This window comes from Strigops habroptila, chromosome 5, assembly GCF_004027225.2.
Source record: "Strigops habroptila isolate Jane chromosome 5, bStrHab1.2.pri, whole genome shotgun sequence".
NCBI classification, from domain to species: domain Eukaryota; kingdom Metazoa; phylum Chordata; class Aves; order Psittaciformes; family Psittacidae; genus Strigops; species Strigops habroptila.
In genome coordinates this window covers 43,686,994-43,704,225 of record NC_044281.2, presented here as the reverse complement: position 1 = coordinate 43,704,225, position 17,232 = coordinate 43,686,994, and the positions used below count along the sequence as shown (strand labels likewise).

The 17,232-nt window shown below is 42.4% G+C and overlaps 1 protein-coding gene across 1 annotated transcript; it reads left to right on the top strand.

The window, feature by feature from the left end:
* Nucleotides 1–1,055: 1,055 nt before the first annotated feature.
* Nucleotides 1,056–15,678, top strand: TNFAIP6 (TNF alpha induced protein 6). Its single transcript, XM_030487340.1, has 6 exons — nucleotides 1,056–1,225; nucleotides 6,764–6,901; nucleotides 8,230–8,391; nucleotides 10,522–10,750; nucleotides 14,219–14,259; nucleotides 15,347–15,678. Exons 1-6 carry the CDS (start codon nucleotides 1,132–1,134, stop codon nucleotides 15,508–15,510), a joined length of 828 nt encoding a protein of 275 aa, XP_030343200.1. The 5' UTR covers nucleotides 1,056–1,131; the 3' UTR covers nucleotides 15,511–15,678.
* Nucleotides 15,679–17,232: the final 1,554 nt, after the last annotated feature.

The window sequence follows — 17,232 nt, the reverse complement described above, 5'->3', positions numbered from 1 at the left end:
CAGCTCTGTTTCCCAAGAGCTGTCCCCTTCAGCATCTGCCTGAATGGTAGGTGGGAGGAATATGTGCGTGTCTCTGTGTACGCACTGTAGCCAGGCATTCATTTTTTCACATTAAGACCTAAGTGATGAAAAATATCTTCCTCACTGGTACAAGTCATTTATGTAAAATATTCTTGAGTAGGCACAAAGTCCTCCACCCTTTCCTTTCATCTACTTTAATATGATTGTGTTCATGCTCATGAGCACATCTTTTTCTATAGCTCCTGACTCAGAAGTTACCAATGTTATCAGAACTGGAGAGCAGAGTCTTCCAATGGCTGCTCAGGAGCATGGAGCAGCAGACCGTTTTCCGTCCTCTCATCTTTCCCCCTTTCTACTCTCCCACTCATCCGCAAGGAGCAGCTGCAGTATTCACTTTCAGCCAGAAGGGAAGACAAGAAGACAGCTGTCACGCTATGAATCAGATTTTAAAGTGTGGTTTGGAGGGGAAGATTTTAGCTTTATTTCCCACTTGCAGAACAAAGAGCATCTGTTTTTGACACTTGCAGTTTTATGCCGATTACAGATCCAATTACAGATTCTGTGTAGGGAAGCTGAATTCAAATAGCCAATACAAAATACTCCCCTTATATTTTTTCATTGATTAGGTCACTGTGAAATTAAATCCAAGTTATACATGAAAGAATAGAATGTTTAAATGAGCGTGAGAGGTAGTATGTATGATTCTCTTTGGTCCTGTAAATGGCATGACTTGAAACACTATAAGCAGATAGACTGGTTATTAGTTTTATTGTTTTACAGAATTTGAAGATGGTGAGTGCTGAAGAATGAACAGACTTTGGCTTGAACAGTGTTCATGTGTGCTGCCGTAGTGAGGGCTAAAACGGTTTCTTGGACACACTGGGAATCAAGAGAGCCAAAAGTGAGTCACATGGACGACTGCAGACATCTCATTTAATTGTGTAATAATACTACAGCAAGCACAATTGGAGCAGGCTTGCTGACCTCACAGCTGAAAGCACTATTTAAGATCTGGCTACCAGATGTTCCAATAGGATCTAGCCAGCTGCTAGCAGAGGTTACCCTGAGTGTTTTAACAGGAAATATTTACAGCCTAATAGTTCAGAAGAGATGATTGCACTAATTTTCTTTTCTGCCCTGCTGTGGAACAAGGCTCAAGCATGGGGATTCAAGGACGGAGTGCTGCATAACTCTATTTGGTTAGGTAAGAAATACTTTAATCATGAGTGTTTTGCTGCAAAAGTCACTGTGTTTGTCTGACAGATGAGCACCTAGCAATACAAAATTGAGCCACACGTTAATATCAGCAAAATCCTGCACTGAAGCTGGTGATCTATTTATCTGATTAGTGACTGTAAGTTTTGTCCTTTTGAGCTTACTATTTGTATTATTTCTCTGAAGTGCAGGAAAAAGTAGGTATGGAGTATTTCATCTGAATGCATTTTCCTACAGCACGAGGTAAAGTGAAAACAGTGTTAAATAACAGTTGTTTCTAATGAAGGAAAACGAGTATGAAAAGAAACATTTGGCAAAGGAATAAATTACTTTCTGCATGAACATACTTCAAATGCCTGGGGTCCTACATATGAAACTAAATGATCTGGAAATAATAGTGATAATATTTCCTAGGTTTCTAGAAAAGTACAGCAATGTATATGTTTTGGCCGTTGGTCTGTTCACATCGTTAAACAGCGGAAAGAAGTTTTCAAAAGGGCTACAGAAAATGCTGGGGGAATAGTTTCTTGTATCTGAGGTGCATTTAAATAGCTCTTAGAGTTTTTTTATAGATCTTTATAATTATCCAATACAACAGAAAAACACATTCAGAATATAGTCACGTAAAGAATGCCAAAACACAAGCGCACACTGAGTGCTCTGTTTTATAGAAAATACTTAAAAACTCCTTTATCCTCCCTAGAATGTTGTGTGTTTCTTTAAGGGTTTTGAGGAATTCCTATAGCCGGTACCCATTTCTGTTGTGCTCTGACGTTTCATGGGGGACTGGGGCCATGCTTTATTAGCTGGTGCAGCAATCACATGACTCCAGTCCCTCCTCAGAGGACCATGTAAACTAAATGAGAAGGAGAAGTAATCTATATTTTTTTCCATTTGACTGCACAGTTTTAATGACTTCTCTTTCCTTCTGAACCTGGAACATGCCTGCTGTGCCCTGTAGTTGCTGAAGGTGCTCCGGCTGGGGAGAGCTGCAAGGGAGGACAGCTTCATGCACCACCTTAAGTGGCTGCCATTCAAAAAAAGGTGACAGAGAAGAGGTTTGTGTGAGAAACGAGCAAAGCTTGTATTCTTGACTGGACTTAACAGGAAGGAGACACAGCAGATAGGTAGGACTGAGGCTGTGTTAAGCCCTGATGGTAGGGGCAGAGAAGAATTTGATACAAGCTGTGATGGGTATTCTAGTATCAAATGGGTGTGGTCAGCGTGAAGAGCAAAGGAGCTTGCTGAGTGAGTCCCCTTGTTTACCTGTAGCCTGCAAAGGCTGTTTCTGCACAAGAGAATGGCATGTGGCCATGCACAGGTCCTGTCGGTGGTTGAACCATTCTCCTGTTCTCTGACACAGTTTTTATCTCAGCCAGACAGTGGTCTTCTAAAGAGTACTCTAGCACAGTGCCAGCCACCCTGTATGCTGCGCTTAGGGACAGCTACAACATACACAAGAACTTGTGATAACACTGATCATTTAAGCAGTTTCATGAATGGAAGTCAATTTGAAGGAAAATAATTCTCATTCTTTAAAATGAAGAAACAGAGTGTTTACTGGAATACGTAATAAAATCCTGGTTTTCTAGGCCTTTAGCATTTACCATGAGAGTAAATAAAAATAAATCATGGAGTAAAATTAGTGACGTTCTCTAAATAAACAAACACATGCAAAATCTGGAACCACGGTGTTTGACTTTGAAATAACCACTCTTGTCTCCAGGACTCTATTGAAGCTCCTTTAGAAATGCACCATCTAGTGTAACTACAGCAATAAAATAATTGAAATAAACCTCAAAATGCAGTTAATTGAATTACCAGTGGCATTTGGTGACATCATATATAAGTAAAGAAAAATCAGGCAAAATCCCAGACATCCAATATATGCATCTTTGTACTTTAAAAAAGCCAGTGTAACTTGAACTGTAAAACGAGTAACTCCAGTCTCACGACGCACAGGCATTAAAGCAAGACCCCCCCCCCCTTGAATAAAAGCTAGGAATGTGCAGTGACATCTGAGCTTTGCTTGTGTCCTCTTCTTCTTGATAAAGCACTATCAAAACCAAACTGAAAATGAAGGGAGTTTCCCATTTTTCTTTTCTTCCTCAACAAGTCATCAGCACAAATGAAAAATCTTGAATTACTGGCATTCTAGAAATGCTCATGTCTTTTTCCTTCTCTCGTTACAAAACATCTTTTGTTGTCTCAGTAAGCATGCAGGCCTGCTGCAGCTGACTGGATCACCTTCTTTTTAATGTTGTTCTTGTGTGAATGGAATTTTATTGTTGCTCAGTTTTTGAGACAAGCACATTATAACCAAGGGTTTATTGCGAACTGATGAGAGGATTGGAGCGGTCTTGCCCAAATATGCTCACATGCTTATCTGAGTGTCAGTTCTCAGAGCCACAAAGTAGGTTTCCCAGGAGAGCCACTGCACTCTTTGTGTTCTGAATTTCCTCCCTGTTGGCACACCATGTGTCAGAGTGCCTTGGGGGCCATACCTACCCCATTTGGCAGAGTACTCTAAGTATGACCATGCACGTCAGGAGGGGCCCATGCCAGTAACTCTACACGGCCCTCCTTTGCTTAAAAGTACAATATTTATTTTTATTTAGCATTTAGTGTTTGTGTCATACATACTGAGGGTACTTTATTAGGCCAAATTTTATGCTGCTTGTGTTTGTGCAGAAGAGATTGGCTACATTTTACTACCTCCTACTGCTGTGGGTGAGTAGGGGGTCACTGGCCTTGCAGGATCCCACTGTCTCTGGGCTTCAAGGAGAGATCTTAAGAAATCTGAGTTGGAAGAAACATGTCCTGTCAGCCATGGAGCCTGTGACCTTTTGAGTAAAAACCAAAGAAGAAAAGTGGGTGGAGAAACCCCTGACAGAACAGAGGTTTCAGGCAAAGGAATAAAAGATTTTTGCTGAAAGTTCTCACTGTTGTCCAGGAAGAGGAGATTTCAGGCAGGTCAGGTAAAGAGAGCAGCCTTCAAGCAGAATCCTCCATCAGAGCAAATGCCCAGCTGAGGCTGGGGCACGTCCCGCTCTGTAGTGCTGGCCCCATGATATATGGACAAGAGCAACGAGCCCAAGGAGGGGCAATTCCCCCCAAATCTCTGGAGGTACCTCCAGCAGCAGTTCCAGGGAAGGAACAGGATGAGTCTTGGAAAAGTGTGAGTGATGGGGGCTTTTATCAGCAAGCATCACTGACAACAAGTGGTAAGATAGCTCTTGGTTTGGCTCTGACTGGTCACCTTTGCAAAGGTGACAAACCTTAGAATTCAGCTGCCCCTTCCTCTTTGACTTGGTATAGTGGGGCAGCTCAGCTAATCCCAAGGACTACTGTGAGAAGCAGTGATCAATAATGTCAATGCCAGGCTGTCTCCTGAGTGTGCAGTGAGGCTAAATGCTGTGCTATTTCCTGCAGTACTGAGATTTCCAATTCACGCATACTGAATCCGATACAATCATAGTATAAAGAAACAGTGAATGGATTTATCAGGTTAGACATGATAAACTACTGAGTGAATGAAAAATAGTACTTCCTCTGAATAAATTTTTAATTAAAAGAGATTCTTTTTATATATATATATAATATAGCATGGCTTTAAGCTGAAAGAAGGTAGATTTAGATTAGATATTAGGAAAAAATTCTTCCCTGTGAGGGTGGTGAGACACTGGCGCAGGTTGCCCAGAGAAGCTGTGGCTGCCCCATCCCTGGCAGGGTTCAAGGCCAGGCTGGACGGGGCTTTGATCAACCTGGTCCAGTGGAAGGTGTCCCTGCCCATGGCAGGGTTGAAACTGGATGATCTTTAAGCTCCCTTCCAGCCCAAAACATTCTGTGATTCTATGAATCTGTGACTTCTCTTTGCAATGGAACTGGCTTCTTTGGAAAGACTTTTCCATGGAATTAATGTATGTTATCCCATGCCCATGCCAGTGACATTCCCAGTGATGTTACAGAAAGCGTCTCTCTTCTTCTCACAGTCTTCTGAGGCTACAGTCAGCGATATCATTTACTTCCCTGGGCACCAAGCCAGTGACTGCGGGTCCAAAAACTACACTGGCAAACATCATTCTGCATCTAATAAAGGATCCCACCATTTCTAACCACAATTCAGTGGTGACCATGTTTTTGTAAAAAATAAATACCCTAACCTAGCCAAAACTACTGACTCTACGCATGTCCCTAGAAAACACATTCTTTTTTTGCCCCCATGGTACAAATAACTACTGTAACAAATGCATCTTTTTTCAGTCATGTTGGCTAGTGGTAGCTACAGACAGTCATTTCGCAAATCATACTAAATGTAAGAAAGATCTAAACAAAAGTGACGTTCGGATTAGATATGCAGGTTGCCTCCAAGACAGATTTCTGTACATATGGCATCAGACAAGCGCAACACAAAAAGATGATAAAACTTGTAGTTGTACTGACAGTTTCTAGGTTTCCCTGGAAAGCTGCTTTATATTGTACTTGCAACAGCAAAGAAAAAAATAATGAAGAAAGTGTATTAATTTTCTGTGCAGCAAAAATGTCAGCCAGCAATTGTTCTGGTACTGCCCTTTGTAACACAAGCTCAGATATTTTTACTCTACATTTTTATTCCCTTTAATTTCTGCCTCTCCTCTATCCAAGTAGCTCTGATTTAACTTCTCTGGAGGTTCAAAACAAAGCTCTGATTCATCTTACAAAGACATTAAAAGTTACATCCAAAAGTATGCTGTGATAGCAATCCAGAAGCAGCTTCCCCTGAGCCAGATATGATACACAGACCCAGTGATGCTGACACCAGCCAACCGTTCCCATAACTACTGCCTTCTGCGTACTCCTAGGGGAGTCCTTCACTGCGTTTGTTGATTTTTCGTTGTTCAAAAACTCGCCAACCTCTGACTAGCTCTGTTGTTCAAAACTTCTCCCAAACAAAACCATACCTTTGGGTTACAAAAACATGCCTTTGGGCTGGGAGGGACATATTTTCCCGACACTTTCCAAGTGGCACAGCTACTAGCTGAACATTTTCTTTCTTTTCTCAGCTGAACAGTCGCCCAAAGCACAGGTCCTGGGGAAACCGCCAGAGGCGGTGAGAGCACACTGGAAAGTGGATCAGCTGAGATACAATACTGAAATCATAGAATCATAGAATCATGGAATCGTGTGGGTTGGAAGGGACCTTAAAGATCATCCAGTTCCAACCCCCCTGCCAAGGACATGGACACCTTCCACTAGACCAGATTGCCCAAAGCCCCGTCCAACCTGGCCTTGAACACTGCCAGGGATGGGGCAGCCACAGCTTCTCTGGGCAACTTGTGCCAGCGCCTCACCACCCTCACAGGGAAGAACTTCCTAATATCTAGCCTAAATCTGCCCTCTGTCAGTTTAAAGCCATTCCTCCTTGTCCTATCACAACCTGCTCTTTTAAAAAGTCCCTCTCCAACTTTCTTGTTGGCCCCTTTAGGTACTGGAAGACCGCTCTAAGGTCTTGTTAATTTAAATATCATGTCTCACTTTGGTCACACAGAACGAGCTGCTGGAGTGTATCACAGGGAGTCACGCTCTGGGAAGTACCAGCTTACCTATGCAGAAGCAAAAGCAGTCTGTGAATACGAGGGAGGACATCTAGCCACTTATCAGCAGCTGGAGGCGGCAAGAAAAATAGGTTTGAAAAAACCCATGGCTGTTTGCTTTCCACATTGCTCATTCATAATGTTGCCAGTCTTGTAATTTCATGAATGTTACGAACTTTGGGCCTGAGAGACTTGTGAACTCCCTGGATTTTGGCCCAAGTTGTGTGCAGTTTCCCCCCTTGGTAACAGAGCATGACCGCACTACCCACAGAGCTGTCAGGGATAACATCTGCATGCAGTGCTACACATCCCACCAAGCTCAGGGTGCAGCATGGTCCCAGAACCAGCAGCACCCAGCAGAGAGCCATCCAGCTGAGATGGAAAGCCATGGCACCTCCCCAGCTATAGTGCTGGGGTGCTGCTGGGGCTACACAGGAAGGCGCCTATCCCCAGGGAGCTTCTGTAGCAAACGTGCATTGCTACTTTCCACATCATCAGTCAAGATGTTTTCACAATGATTCTTCCAGCCATATTTGCTCTGAGAGAGGGCGAGTAGTGTGCTTGTAGTGAAAAGGGGAGCAGAGTGAGAGCCTTACTGTATTTCTATTTGATTCCTAGTAAGAAACTATCAATTCATTCAGAGCACTGGGAAAACAATGGAAAATATCATCCACTCTAAAAATGTGCAGGGTATGCTGTTGAGTCAGAAGCTGGCTCTCAGCGCCAGCACACATGCAGAAAGGGTGCTTTTGTCTCTTCTGAGTAGCTCATAGTCCTAGGACGCCACAAATATGTTCCAGTTCATCTTGGTGAAAGCATTGAATTGGTCTCAACCAGACAGTGAATAACATTGCATTCTTTGGCTATTGTTTTTAAGTTCTCAGCCACAAAATGCATTAACAGGATCTTTTTGTTTAGCGAGAAATACATGAGGCATTTAAGGTTAACTTGGAAGGATTTTAAGGAAATTCTTTGGTTTTTTAGGTGTCTCTTGCACGTCGTATTTTATTCATTCTCAGAACTTACTGCTCCAAACTCTTGCGATATGATTGAGTAAATTTGTATGACTTGAAAAGAGAAACAATGAACGCACTTATATTACTCGTCCAACACGTAATTTGATTACTAATGAACGTAAAATTCAGTACCCAGGAAACCGTATAGTCCATCTGCATTTGATTTTTGTTTTCAAATGAAGATCCAATAATCATATTGTTGAGAACACAATGAAAATTTGTATTCTGTATTTAAAATTACCCTTTCAAAGTAATGTTCTTTCCTGTAGTTCAATTTCTATTAGGCCAATTACACCCAAATAATTTATTAGCTTGAGTGAGACCTAACTTAGTTGAATAAAAAGCAGCATTTCTTGCCTAGAATTGGTGTATCACACCCACGTCTCATTTTCTCCCCATTACAGGTTTCCATGTATGCGCTGCTGGCTGGATGGCAAAGGGTAGAGTTGGTTATCCCATAGTAAAAGCTGGAGCCAACTGTGGCTTTGGAAAAACTGGTATTGTTGATTATGGGATTCGTCTCAACAGAAGTGAGAGATGGGATGCCTACTGCTACAACCCAAATGGTGCGTTTAAAAACAACCCATTGCTCGTCAGGTCTGGGGTTATGGCTACACACCACGCTACCTGGCTGCACAAAGGCACCCAGGCTCTGAATTAATTAGTTTCAATGCCAGTGTTGAGATACATTTATTTGGAGCGTTGCACCAGGCCCTCTCTGGCATTACCTATAGTTGTCCTGGCTTGTGCAGAGCTCAGTGTCTCTGCACCACATTGTTCCGTATATGACAGGACCTAACCAAAGACCTTTCAGAAACTAAAAATGTAATGATATGCTGCTGTTGGCAGAAAAGGTAAGTAATGTTTCCAATGAAATGTGCAAATGTCTTGTTTTGGTGTTTTATTTAAATAACTAATAGGAGGTGTTTAATGTGGGAACCATTTTCCAGATACTTTGCCTGTAAACAGGCTAAACTTACTGTTAACCCTTATTCCTCCTTTCTTGAGCCTGAGATAGAAAAACTTTTGAAAATGAATGCTGTGTCTGGGACTGAAACACCTGACAGATCCAGTTCCCAGCAGTGCTCTGTGTGTGTACACATGTGTAACAAGATGGAGAAAAGCTAATCTCCAAAGCAGATCTGGAAACATAGTTTGAACATGATTGACAAGACTTCACTAGGTATAGGACATCTCTCCATTCCCCTCCCTTCACTATACTGCAGATGACTGAAATATTGACATATCCACTGTTTCAGTTTAGCTTGATATCGCTTCGTATAGCAGGGAGGACAGAAAAAGTAGGCACCAAGAAGAAACGCAAAGCTTAACTTTGTTCACTGCTTGGCTCTCCAACTACCACAAGTGTACTACCCTGCCTGGCAGAGCCAAAACTTGGAGTTGTCCATGACGTCTGTACAGCTGTGCACATTCTGTTTGTGCTCACAGGGCTTGAGCTTGTTTATATGAGCTGGGCAGTTGTAAATCAAATAGCTCTATGGGGTGGGGGACACTCCCAGATGTTCAGCAAAGAGAACTGCAAGAGAAACTACTGCATTCATTATTAATGCATGTAAACTGTCAGTGTGGCTTTCTCCTTTGTCAGCCTTCTCCTCTGGGCTGAGAAGTAGTTGCTTTCTAAGTGCACTGTTTGTTTAGAGGACAAAAGGAAACCAGAACTGCCAACAGTCACAGACGAGGAAGTCTCTCCCATTACAAGGATATGTATTCACGCAGCCTGACTTACTACAAAGCCTCTCTCACCTGTCTGTATGCAGGTGAGAGACAAGTAGCCTGAGGGTACAAAGACAAATCTCTGACTGAACAGAGCCTATGCTCTTCTCTGGGATGCTAAAGATGTCAAGAGGAACTTATGGAACTGTTTGAAATGTACATCTCACCTAGCAGTGATCTGGAGCTGAGAAGTACAGGAATTGTGGACAAACTAAAAGGGTTAATCACACTCTCCAGCTTAAAGCTTCTAAGTCATGTGCCCTGAATCACCCTTAAAAAGTACCTCTCCCTCCTCCGGGTCTGAACTTGGGGAACTATGGCAAATCCTAACGTCAGGCAGGGTGAGGTCCCCAGATTGGTTGGTCCCATTGTCAGGGAGCTAGTAAAGGTCAAATGGCCACCGGACTGAGTGGTTCTCCTCCCAAAGGAGACATTCTGAAGGGAGCGAAGAGCGCAGAAATGACAGCAATATGGTGCAAAGTATGTGATCACTAGCCTTTATAATTGGTTTTTTTTTTTTTAGAAGACACACTTTCAGGAGGTTTTTGAAGAGGAAAGGATGGAACTGAATGTCAGGGTGACTTGCAAGTGCAGCTGTAAAGCTTACAGTTTGACATAGCTAGAAACCCCTAATGCCTTTTGCATAAAACACTTGGCTCTGGCCCAAAGTCTACTGAAATCGATGAAAGTCTTCCTGTGGATTCAGCAAGTTTTGGATCATCCCTCTTGTTTCCAAAATATCTGCTCCCAGAAGCTAGGAATGACTGACATTTCTTGTGACTGCTGAGTGCTTAAATATATGAAAAGTGCTATCACACTGGGTGTTCCTCCATGATTTTCTGCGGCTTCGCTGGGTCAAAGTGCCCCAAGATTTAAACCATAGCCATACCCACAATGAATAGATAAACTTTGATGTTTTTATTTTTCTCTTTTTTTTTTTTTTAATTTTATTTTTCTCTTAGGAAAAGAGTGTGGTGGAGTCTTCACAGATTCCAAGCATGTTTTTAAGTCACCAGGCTACCCAAATGAGTATGAAAATGAGCAAATTTGCTACTGGCATATTAGAGTAAAGTATGGACAACGTATTCATCTACAGTTTCTTGAGTTTGATGTTGAAGACGACACTGCTTGCATGGCTGATTTCTTGGAAATCTATGATAGCTATGATGATATCAATGGCTTTGTGGGCAGGTAAAGCAATTCCAGCTTTAATACGCAAATAATCAAGTAATTTATTTTTTTCCCCAGAACATTACTTCAGAGAACACTGTATTACCTCATACAATTAGCACCTCTGTTACGCCTGTAATACTTGTAGCAAAAGTACCTGGCCTATCTTTACTGTCATTAACTTTACTGTCATTAACACAAGCTTGTAAAGAGTTTCAGAGAATTTCACTTTGCCTTCTTCTGCTTTGTTAAAATACATGAAAAAAAGGTGCAAGCCACTTACTTACTTTAATTCTCTCATTATTTTACAGGAAGAACTCCTAACAATGTCATTAGTATTTTGTATTTGCTTTAAGTGAAAGGAGGGAGGTGGGGTGTTAAACTGTTAGCAAAAATGTATTTGAGGTAAAATATTTTCTAACGATACCAGATCAGAACAAGTGCTATGTATCTTCTCTCTTTATACATTTAGTTTCCCTCTTCGCATAATTCTCACGTGCTTTTTTTCCATGTCATATTTTTGCTTGTCCTTTAGCAGTCAGTTTTTGGTATGAAGACCAGAACAAAAAGTGATAAAACCCACTTCCCAATTCCTGCCACTTTTTGCATCCTCTCTACAAATCCTGTGTAGCAAAGCAAGGATATAGTCCATTTGTTTTGCCTCCACAGATAATTTTCATGTTTTTCTTGACAATGTTTCTCCTTTCCCAGCCTCAAGCCATTGTTCTTTTCCTTAACGCCTTAGAATCGTAGAATCATAGAATCATAGTATAGTAACGGTTGGAAAGGACCTTAAGATCATCCAGTTCCAACCCCACTGCCATGGGCAGGAACACCTCGCACTAAACCACGTTGCCCAAGGCTCTGTCCAACCTGGCCTTGAACACCGCCAGGGATGGAGCATCCACAACCTCCCTGGGCAACCCATTCCAGTGCTTCGCCACCCTCACTGTAAAGAACTTCCTCCTTATATCTAATCTAAACTTCCCCTGTTTAAGTTTGAACCCATTACCCCTTGTCCTACCACTACAGTCCCTAAGGAAGAGTCCCTCCCCAGCATCCTTATAGGCCCCCTTCAGACACTGGAAGGCTGCTCTGAGGTCTCCACACAGCCTTCTCTTCTCCAGGCTGAACAGCCCCAACTCTCTCAGCCTGTCTTCATACGGGAGGTGCTCCAGCCCCCTGATCATCCTCGTGGCCCTCCTCTGGACTCGCTCCAACAGCTCCATGTCCTTTTTATGTTGAGGACACCAGAACTGCACACAATACTCCAAGTGAGGTCTCACAAGAGCAGACTAGAGGGGCAGGATCACCTCCTTTGACCTGCTGGTCACGCTTCTTTTGATGCAGCTCAGGATACGGTTGGCTTTCTGGGCTGCAAGTGCACGCTGAAGCCAGCTCATGTTAAGCTTCTCATCAACCAACACCCCCAAGTCCTTCTCTGCAGGGCTGCTCTGAATCTCTTCTCCACCCAACCTGTAGCAGTGCCTGGGATTGCCCCGATCCAGGTGTAGGACCTTACACTTGGCTTGGTTAAACTTCATAAGGTTGTCATCGGCCCACCTCACACACATGTCAAGGTCCCTCTGGATGGCATCCCTTCCCTCCAGCGTATCAACCGAACCACACAGCTTGGTGTCGTCAGCAAACTTGCTGAGGGCGCACTCAATCCCACTGTCCATGTCGCTGACAGAGATGTTGAACAGGACCGGTCCCAACAGCGATCCCTGAGGGACACCACTCATTACAGGTTTCCAACTGGACATCGAGCCGTTTACCACAACTCTTTGCGTGCGGCCATCGAGCCAGTTCTTTATCCACTGAGTGGTCCATCTATCAAATTGATGTCTCTCCAATTTAGAGACAAGGATGTCATGCGGGACAGTGTCGAGTGCTTTGCACAAGTCCGGGTAGATGACGTCAACTGCTCTGCCCCTGTCCATCAGTTCCGTGGCTCCATCATAGAAGGCCACCAAATTGGTCAGGCAGGATTTCCCCTTAGTGAAGCCATGTTGGCTGTCACCAACCACCTCGTTGTTTTTCATGTGCCTTAGCATGCTTTCCAGGAGAAACTGTTCCAAGATTTTCCCAGGCACAGAGGCGAGGCTGACTGGTCTGTAGTTCCCCAGGTCTTCCAGCTTCCCCTTCTTGAAAATGGGGGTTATATTACCCTTCTTCCAGTCATCGGGAACTTCACCTGGCTGCCAGGATTTTTCGAATATGACGGACGGTGGTTTAGCAACTTCATACGCCAGCTCCTTCAGGACCTGCGGGTGGATTTCATCAGGTCCCATGGACTTGTGCACGTTCAGGTTCTTAAGATGGTCTCGAACCTGATACTCTCCTACAGTGGGCCTAAGATCTTCATTCTCACAGTCCCTGCATCTGCTTTCCAAGACTTGGGTGGTGTGGTCAGAGCATTTGCTGGTGAACACTGAGGCAAAGAAGTCATTAAGAACCTCAGCCTTCTCCAAATACAGGGTAGCCAGTTCTCCCGATAGCTTCCGTAGAGGGCCCACATTGTCCATAGTCTGTCTTTTATTTGCTACATACCTATAGAATCCTTTCCTGTTATCTTTCACATCCCTTGCCAGATTTAATTCTAGCTGGGCTTTAGCTTTTCTAACCTGATCCCTAGCTTCCCAGGCAATGCTCCTATGTTCTTCCCAGGCCGCCTGTCCTCGCTTCCACCTTCTATAAGCTTCTTTTTTCCCTCTAAGTTTCCTCAGCAGCTCCTTGTCCATCCATGGAGGTCTCCTGGCCCTCCTGCTGCACTTCTTTCTAGTCGGGACGCAACACTCCTGAGCACGTAGCAGGTGATCCTTGAATATCAACCAGCAGTCTTGGGCCCCTCTGCCTTCTAGGATTATATCCCATGGAACCTTACTAAGCAGGTTCCTGAAGAGGCCAAAGTCTGCTTTCTTGAAGTCCGGGGCAGTGAGCTTGCTGCATGCTCTTCTCCCTGTCCTGAGGATCTCAAACTCAACCATCTCGTGATTGCTATGGCCAAGGCTGCCCTGGAGTGTCACATTTCCAACCAGTCCCTCCCTGTTGGTAAGCACGACGTCAAGCATGGCACCTCTCCTTGTCGGCTCCTCTATTACTTGCAAGAGGAAGTTTTCTTCCATCGAGGAACCTCCTGGATTGCTTCTGCCGGGCCGTCCTGTCCCTCCAACAGATGTCAGGATGGTGAAGCCTTGTTAAAATGCTTTTCCTTCTTTTGCGTTATTTACTTCCTGCATAAATTGAAGTGTTTCCTGCATTTCTCCCTTTCCTAAACCTGACATGACAAAAATTCTTTAGGCAATTGCTTTAACCTATAGTGGAGAATTACATATACTGAATACCTATAGCAAATTTAGCCCCATGAGCCACAGCTCCAAAGGACAGTACAGCCTGAGAGCTACCGTTCCATGTGGGTCCCCACGTAGAGGGAATATGGCATATTTGCTGTGTTGTTTAGTTGTGACCATTTGTATTGTTTTCCAGGTTTTGTGGAGATGAGTTGCCAGATGATATCATTAGCACAGGTAATACATATTTACACTCTTTATGGTAAAAAAAGAAAATCAGCCAAAATCACCTTTTGCCCCTTCTTTCTAATAATATGTGGTAAAGATGTCCAAAGACAAAATCTCTGCTTTATGGCTGGCAAGTCACAAACTGCTCTTCAAAACTGCCATCATGCTCGTTTGTCAATGCAATTACTTCTAAATAAATGCAAAAGAAAAACAGCCTAGTTAGAAGATAATCAGGGTGCATCCTGCCAGATTTACAGAGGTAGTACACCAGTGAACGTTAAGGAGTTGTCATGCAAGCGTCTTTATGCAACAAGTCTGTAATCGGTGACCGAGACCTACCTATGCACACAGTCTTCATGCATCAATGGTTTCCTATTTCAAGGGCAAGGATTGCAACAACACTTCCACAGCCAGTTATGGACATTATTCTGCCTGTATGTTTAAACAGCAGGTCAAGGTCTGATCACACGGAAATTAAAGCCACTTTTACCTTTCTTTGCTCAAGCGTCACAAAATTGCTGTAGCACAGACGTCATGCGGACTACCTGTGCAAGCCGTCTATGGATAGTCTGTGCAGAAACTCAAGTTACTGCACTCCAGCCCACAGCTGTAATCAGCAGAAAGAGAACAGAAAAGTTGAATTGTGCCACCCTGATCTCCCAGTTTACACAGGCCTGGTAGAGATGAGCAAGTAACACTCAGGGGAGAGTGATGTAGCAACCTCACCTCTGCGTCACCTAGAGATCCGTGAGGTGCCAGATGTGTCTCACACAGCATGACATTTCACAGGTAGAGTGAAGCAGAGCAGCATTCTAAAGAACAGGAAATGCTTTGCAGAAAGCACTGGGTACAGCAAAACTTTATCAACCTCTGGGCTCTGCAGACAAAGAAAACTGATGAAAATCTGCCTGGTTTTCCATACAGCTAATGGAACTGCAATAATCCCAGGTCACAGCTTGGAAGTAGACAAACCATGTGCATTGTTCTAAGGATCTCAGAATGAAGCAAGAAAGAGCACTTTAAAAATACCTCTGAAATATCACATTTTCATGCCACCCAAAAAAGCAACTTTTGTTTTAACTTTTTCTTCTCACAGGCAATGTGATGACCTTGAAGTTTTTGACAGATGCTTCAGTGACTGCTGGTGGTTTTCAAATTAGATACATTACTATGGACATGCCTTCAAAGTCAAATGATGGAAAAAATATGACATCTCAAGGAAAACCAAACTTCTTATCTGGGAAATTTGGTATTATGTGAGCAGAGTAATGAGATACACTCATTAAGAAACATGTTTTAGAACCCAATTCAGATATCTGTTTCTTCAGATAAGACATTTTCTCCATATCTTTCTGACTTTTTATTTTCTGCTTTATGTAAGTTTTGTTAAGTATACTAGGAAATAAATTATAAATATAGTTACATGAATAATAGAAGACTATTTTTAGATTACAAGTACTGTAAAGATCTGAAGAATTCATTGTTACCAAAGATTTAAGAATTATTTTTCTATATAAACTATTTCTTCTCCTCATTTCTTGCAACATTTGAACAAACTTTGTGTGTGACCATTTCTATTATTTTTAAATTGAACATGCTGTTCTCTCCTGTATTTCCATGTATTTATTTTTTTAGATTGTTGCTTTGTTTCTTCCTTTTCTCTACATGTTATTATATTTTAAATTAACTCATTTCCATGAACTCAAAACACCTTTAGAGTAAGTTTATTTTTAAGATACATAAATTCATGTTGTGAATGACCTAGCAGCCACCCATGTGATTGCCTGAAGTCAGAAGATTGGGAAGCAGCTTGAACAGCACAGAATCAATTATATCATCGTCATAATTTTTTTGTGAGATGAATCAGAAACTACTCAATTAATTTTGTTCAGGGTTTCCCCACTCGGAGCAGAGATGTTTGAATCCTTTCACATCTCTCATTTCACTTAGTGAAGAATCAAATGAAAGACTTAGTAATGTTAATAGAACTGGTGAAATGAAGCATCAGAAGAAATGCCAACTGAGTACCAGCAAATCCGTTCAGAAGATCCTGTCAAGATGCTGTATGGTGTTTACACGGGTTTTAAGAAGACTGCACTGTTTTGAATTGATGAACATAAACCATTCTCCATAGGTTCTTAACTTCAGTTTAAATTCTTCAGTCTGAAGCAGCATTAAAGCTACCTCTGTTTTAATCATGTCCTGAGTTTCCAATGAATTATTTATATGTCTCGAGAACTTTTCAGACTTTGAAACGATTTTTCTTGATTTAAAACAGCAAATAAGTCTTCAGAGTTTCTTTCCTTCCCTCTGAACATTTTCTTGACCCCAGATCTGCTGAAATCTAATGCCCACTAAGAATCTTCCTGTGACTTATTTTTCTTGTTTGGAGCATTGTGAATTCCTCAGAAAGAGTTTTACACAAGAGGAAGAGGAGGATCTTAAGCTAAACAGATCCATTAATTCCCTAATTATTTATTCCAATTCTTGGTTCTTGAATTTTATTTAATCTTTGAGCTTTTATTGTTGTAATTTCACTGGGAATATAATCCTACTGCCCAGCTGTATTGGAGAATAATGTTGCAGGTAGTGCTGCAGCTTCTGTCCCTGTCATCTCCAGCACTTCGTTCATGCTATTACTGCATTCAATGGGATTAACCCGATCCTAGATTTTGTTGGTGTTTTTTAATCCTGCCATCTGGTGGTCTGAATAAACTTATTCACATCCTTTTGTTAGAAAACGTCGTTCCAGCTCTTCAAGATCAGCAAAAGTGTTTGTTAAGAAGGAAAATGCATGAAGAGAACTGTTAACATTTCATTTGTGACCTAGGTGGGGGTTTGTTGGGTTTAGGTTTTTCTTTGTTGTTTCTTTAATTGAGAAGCAACTGGTCTTGAACTGGTATGGATCAGAACTAAGAGTATACAGGAAATATCTGCCTGTCTGGAAACCCCTATGGAGTCAAGGGGGTGATGTGTTTGGGG

Bases quoted from the DNA above. Each gene is read 5' to 3' on its own strand.
- TNFAIP6 (XM_030487340.1), top strand. From the start codon at position 1,132: ATGATTGCACTAATTTTCTTTTCTGCCCTGCTGTGGAACAAGGCTCAA. The intron at 1,226-6,763 runs GTAAGAAATACT...TTGGTCACACAG, and splicing joins GCATAACTCTATTTGGTTAG to AACGAGCTGCTGGAGTGTAT. The intron at 10,751-14,218 runs GTAAAGCAATTC...ATTGTTTTCCAG, and splicing joins ATCAATGGCTTTGTGGGCAG to GTTTTGTGGAGATGAGTTGC.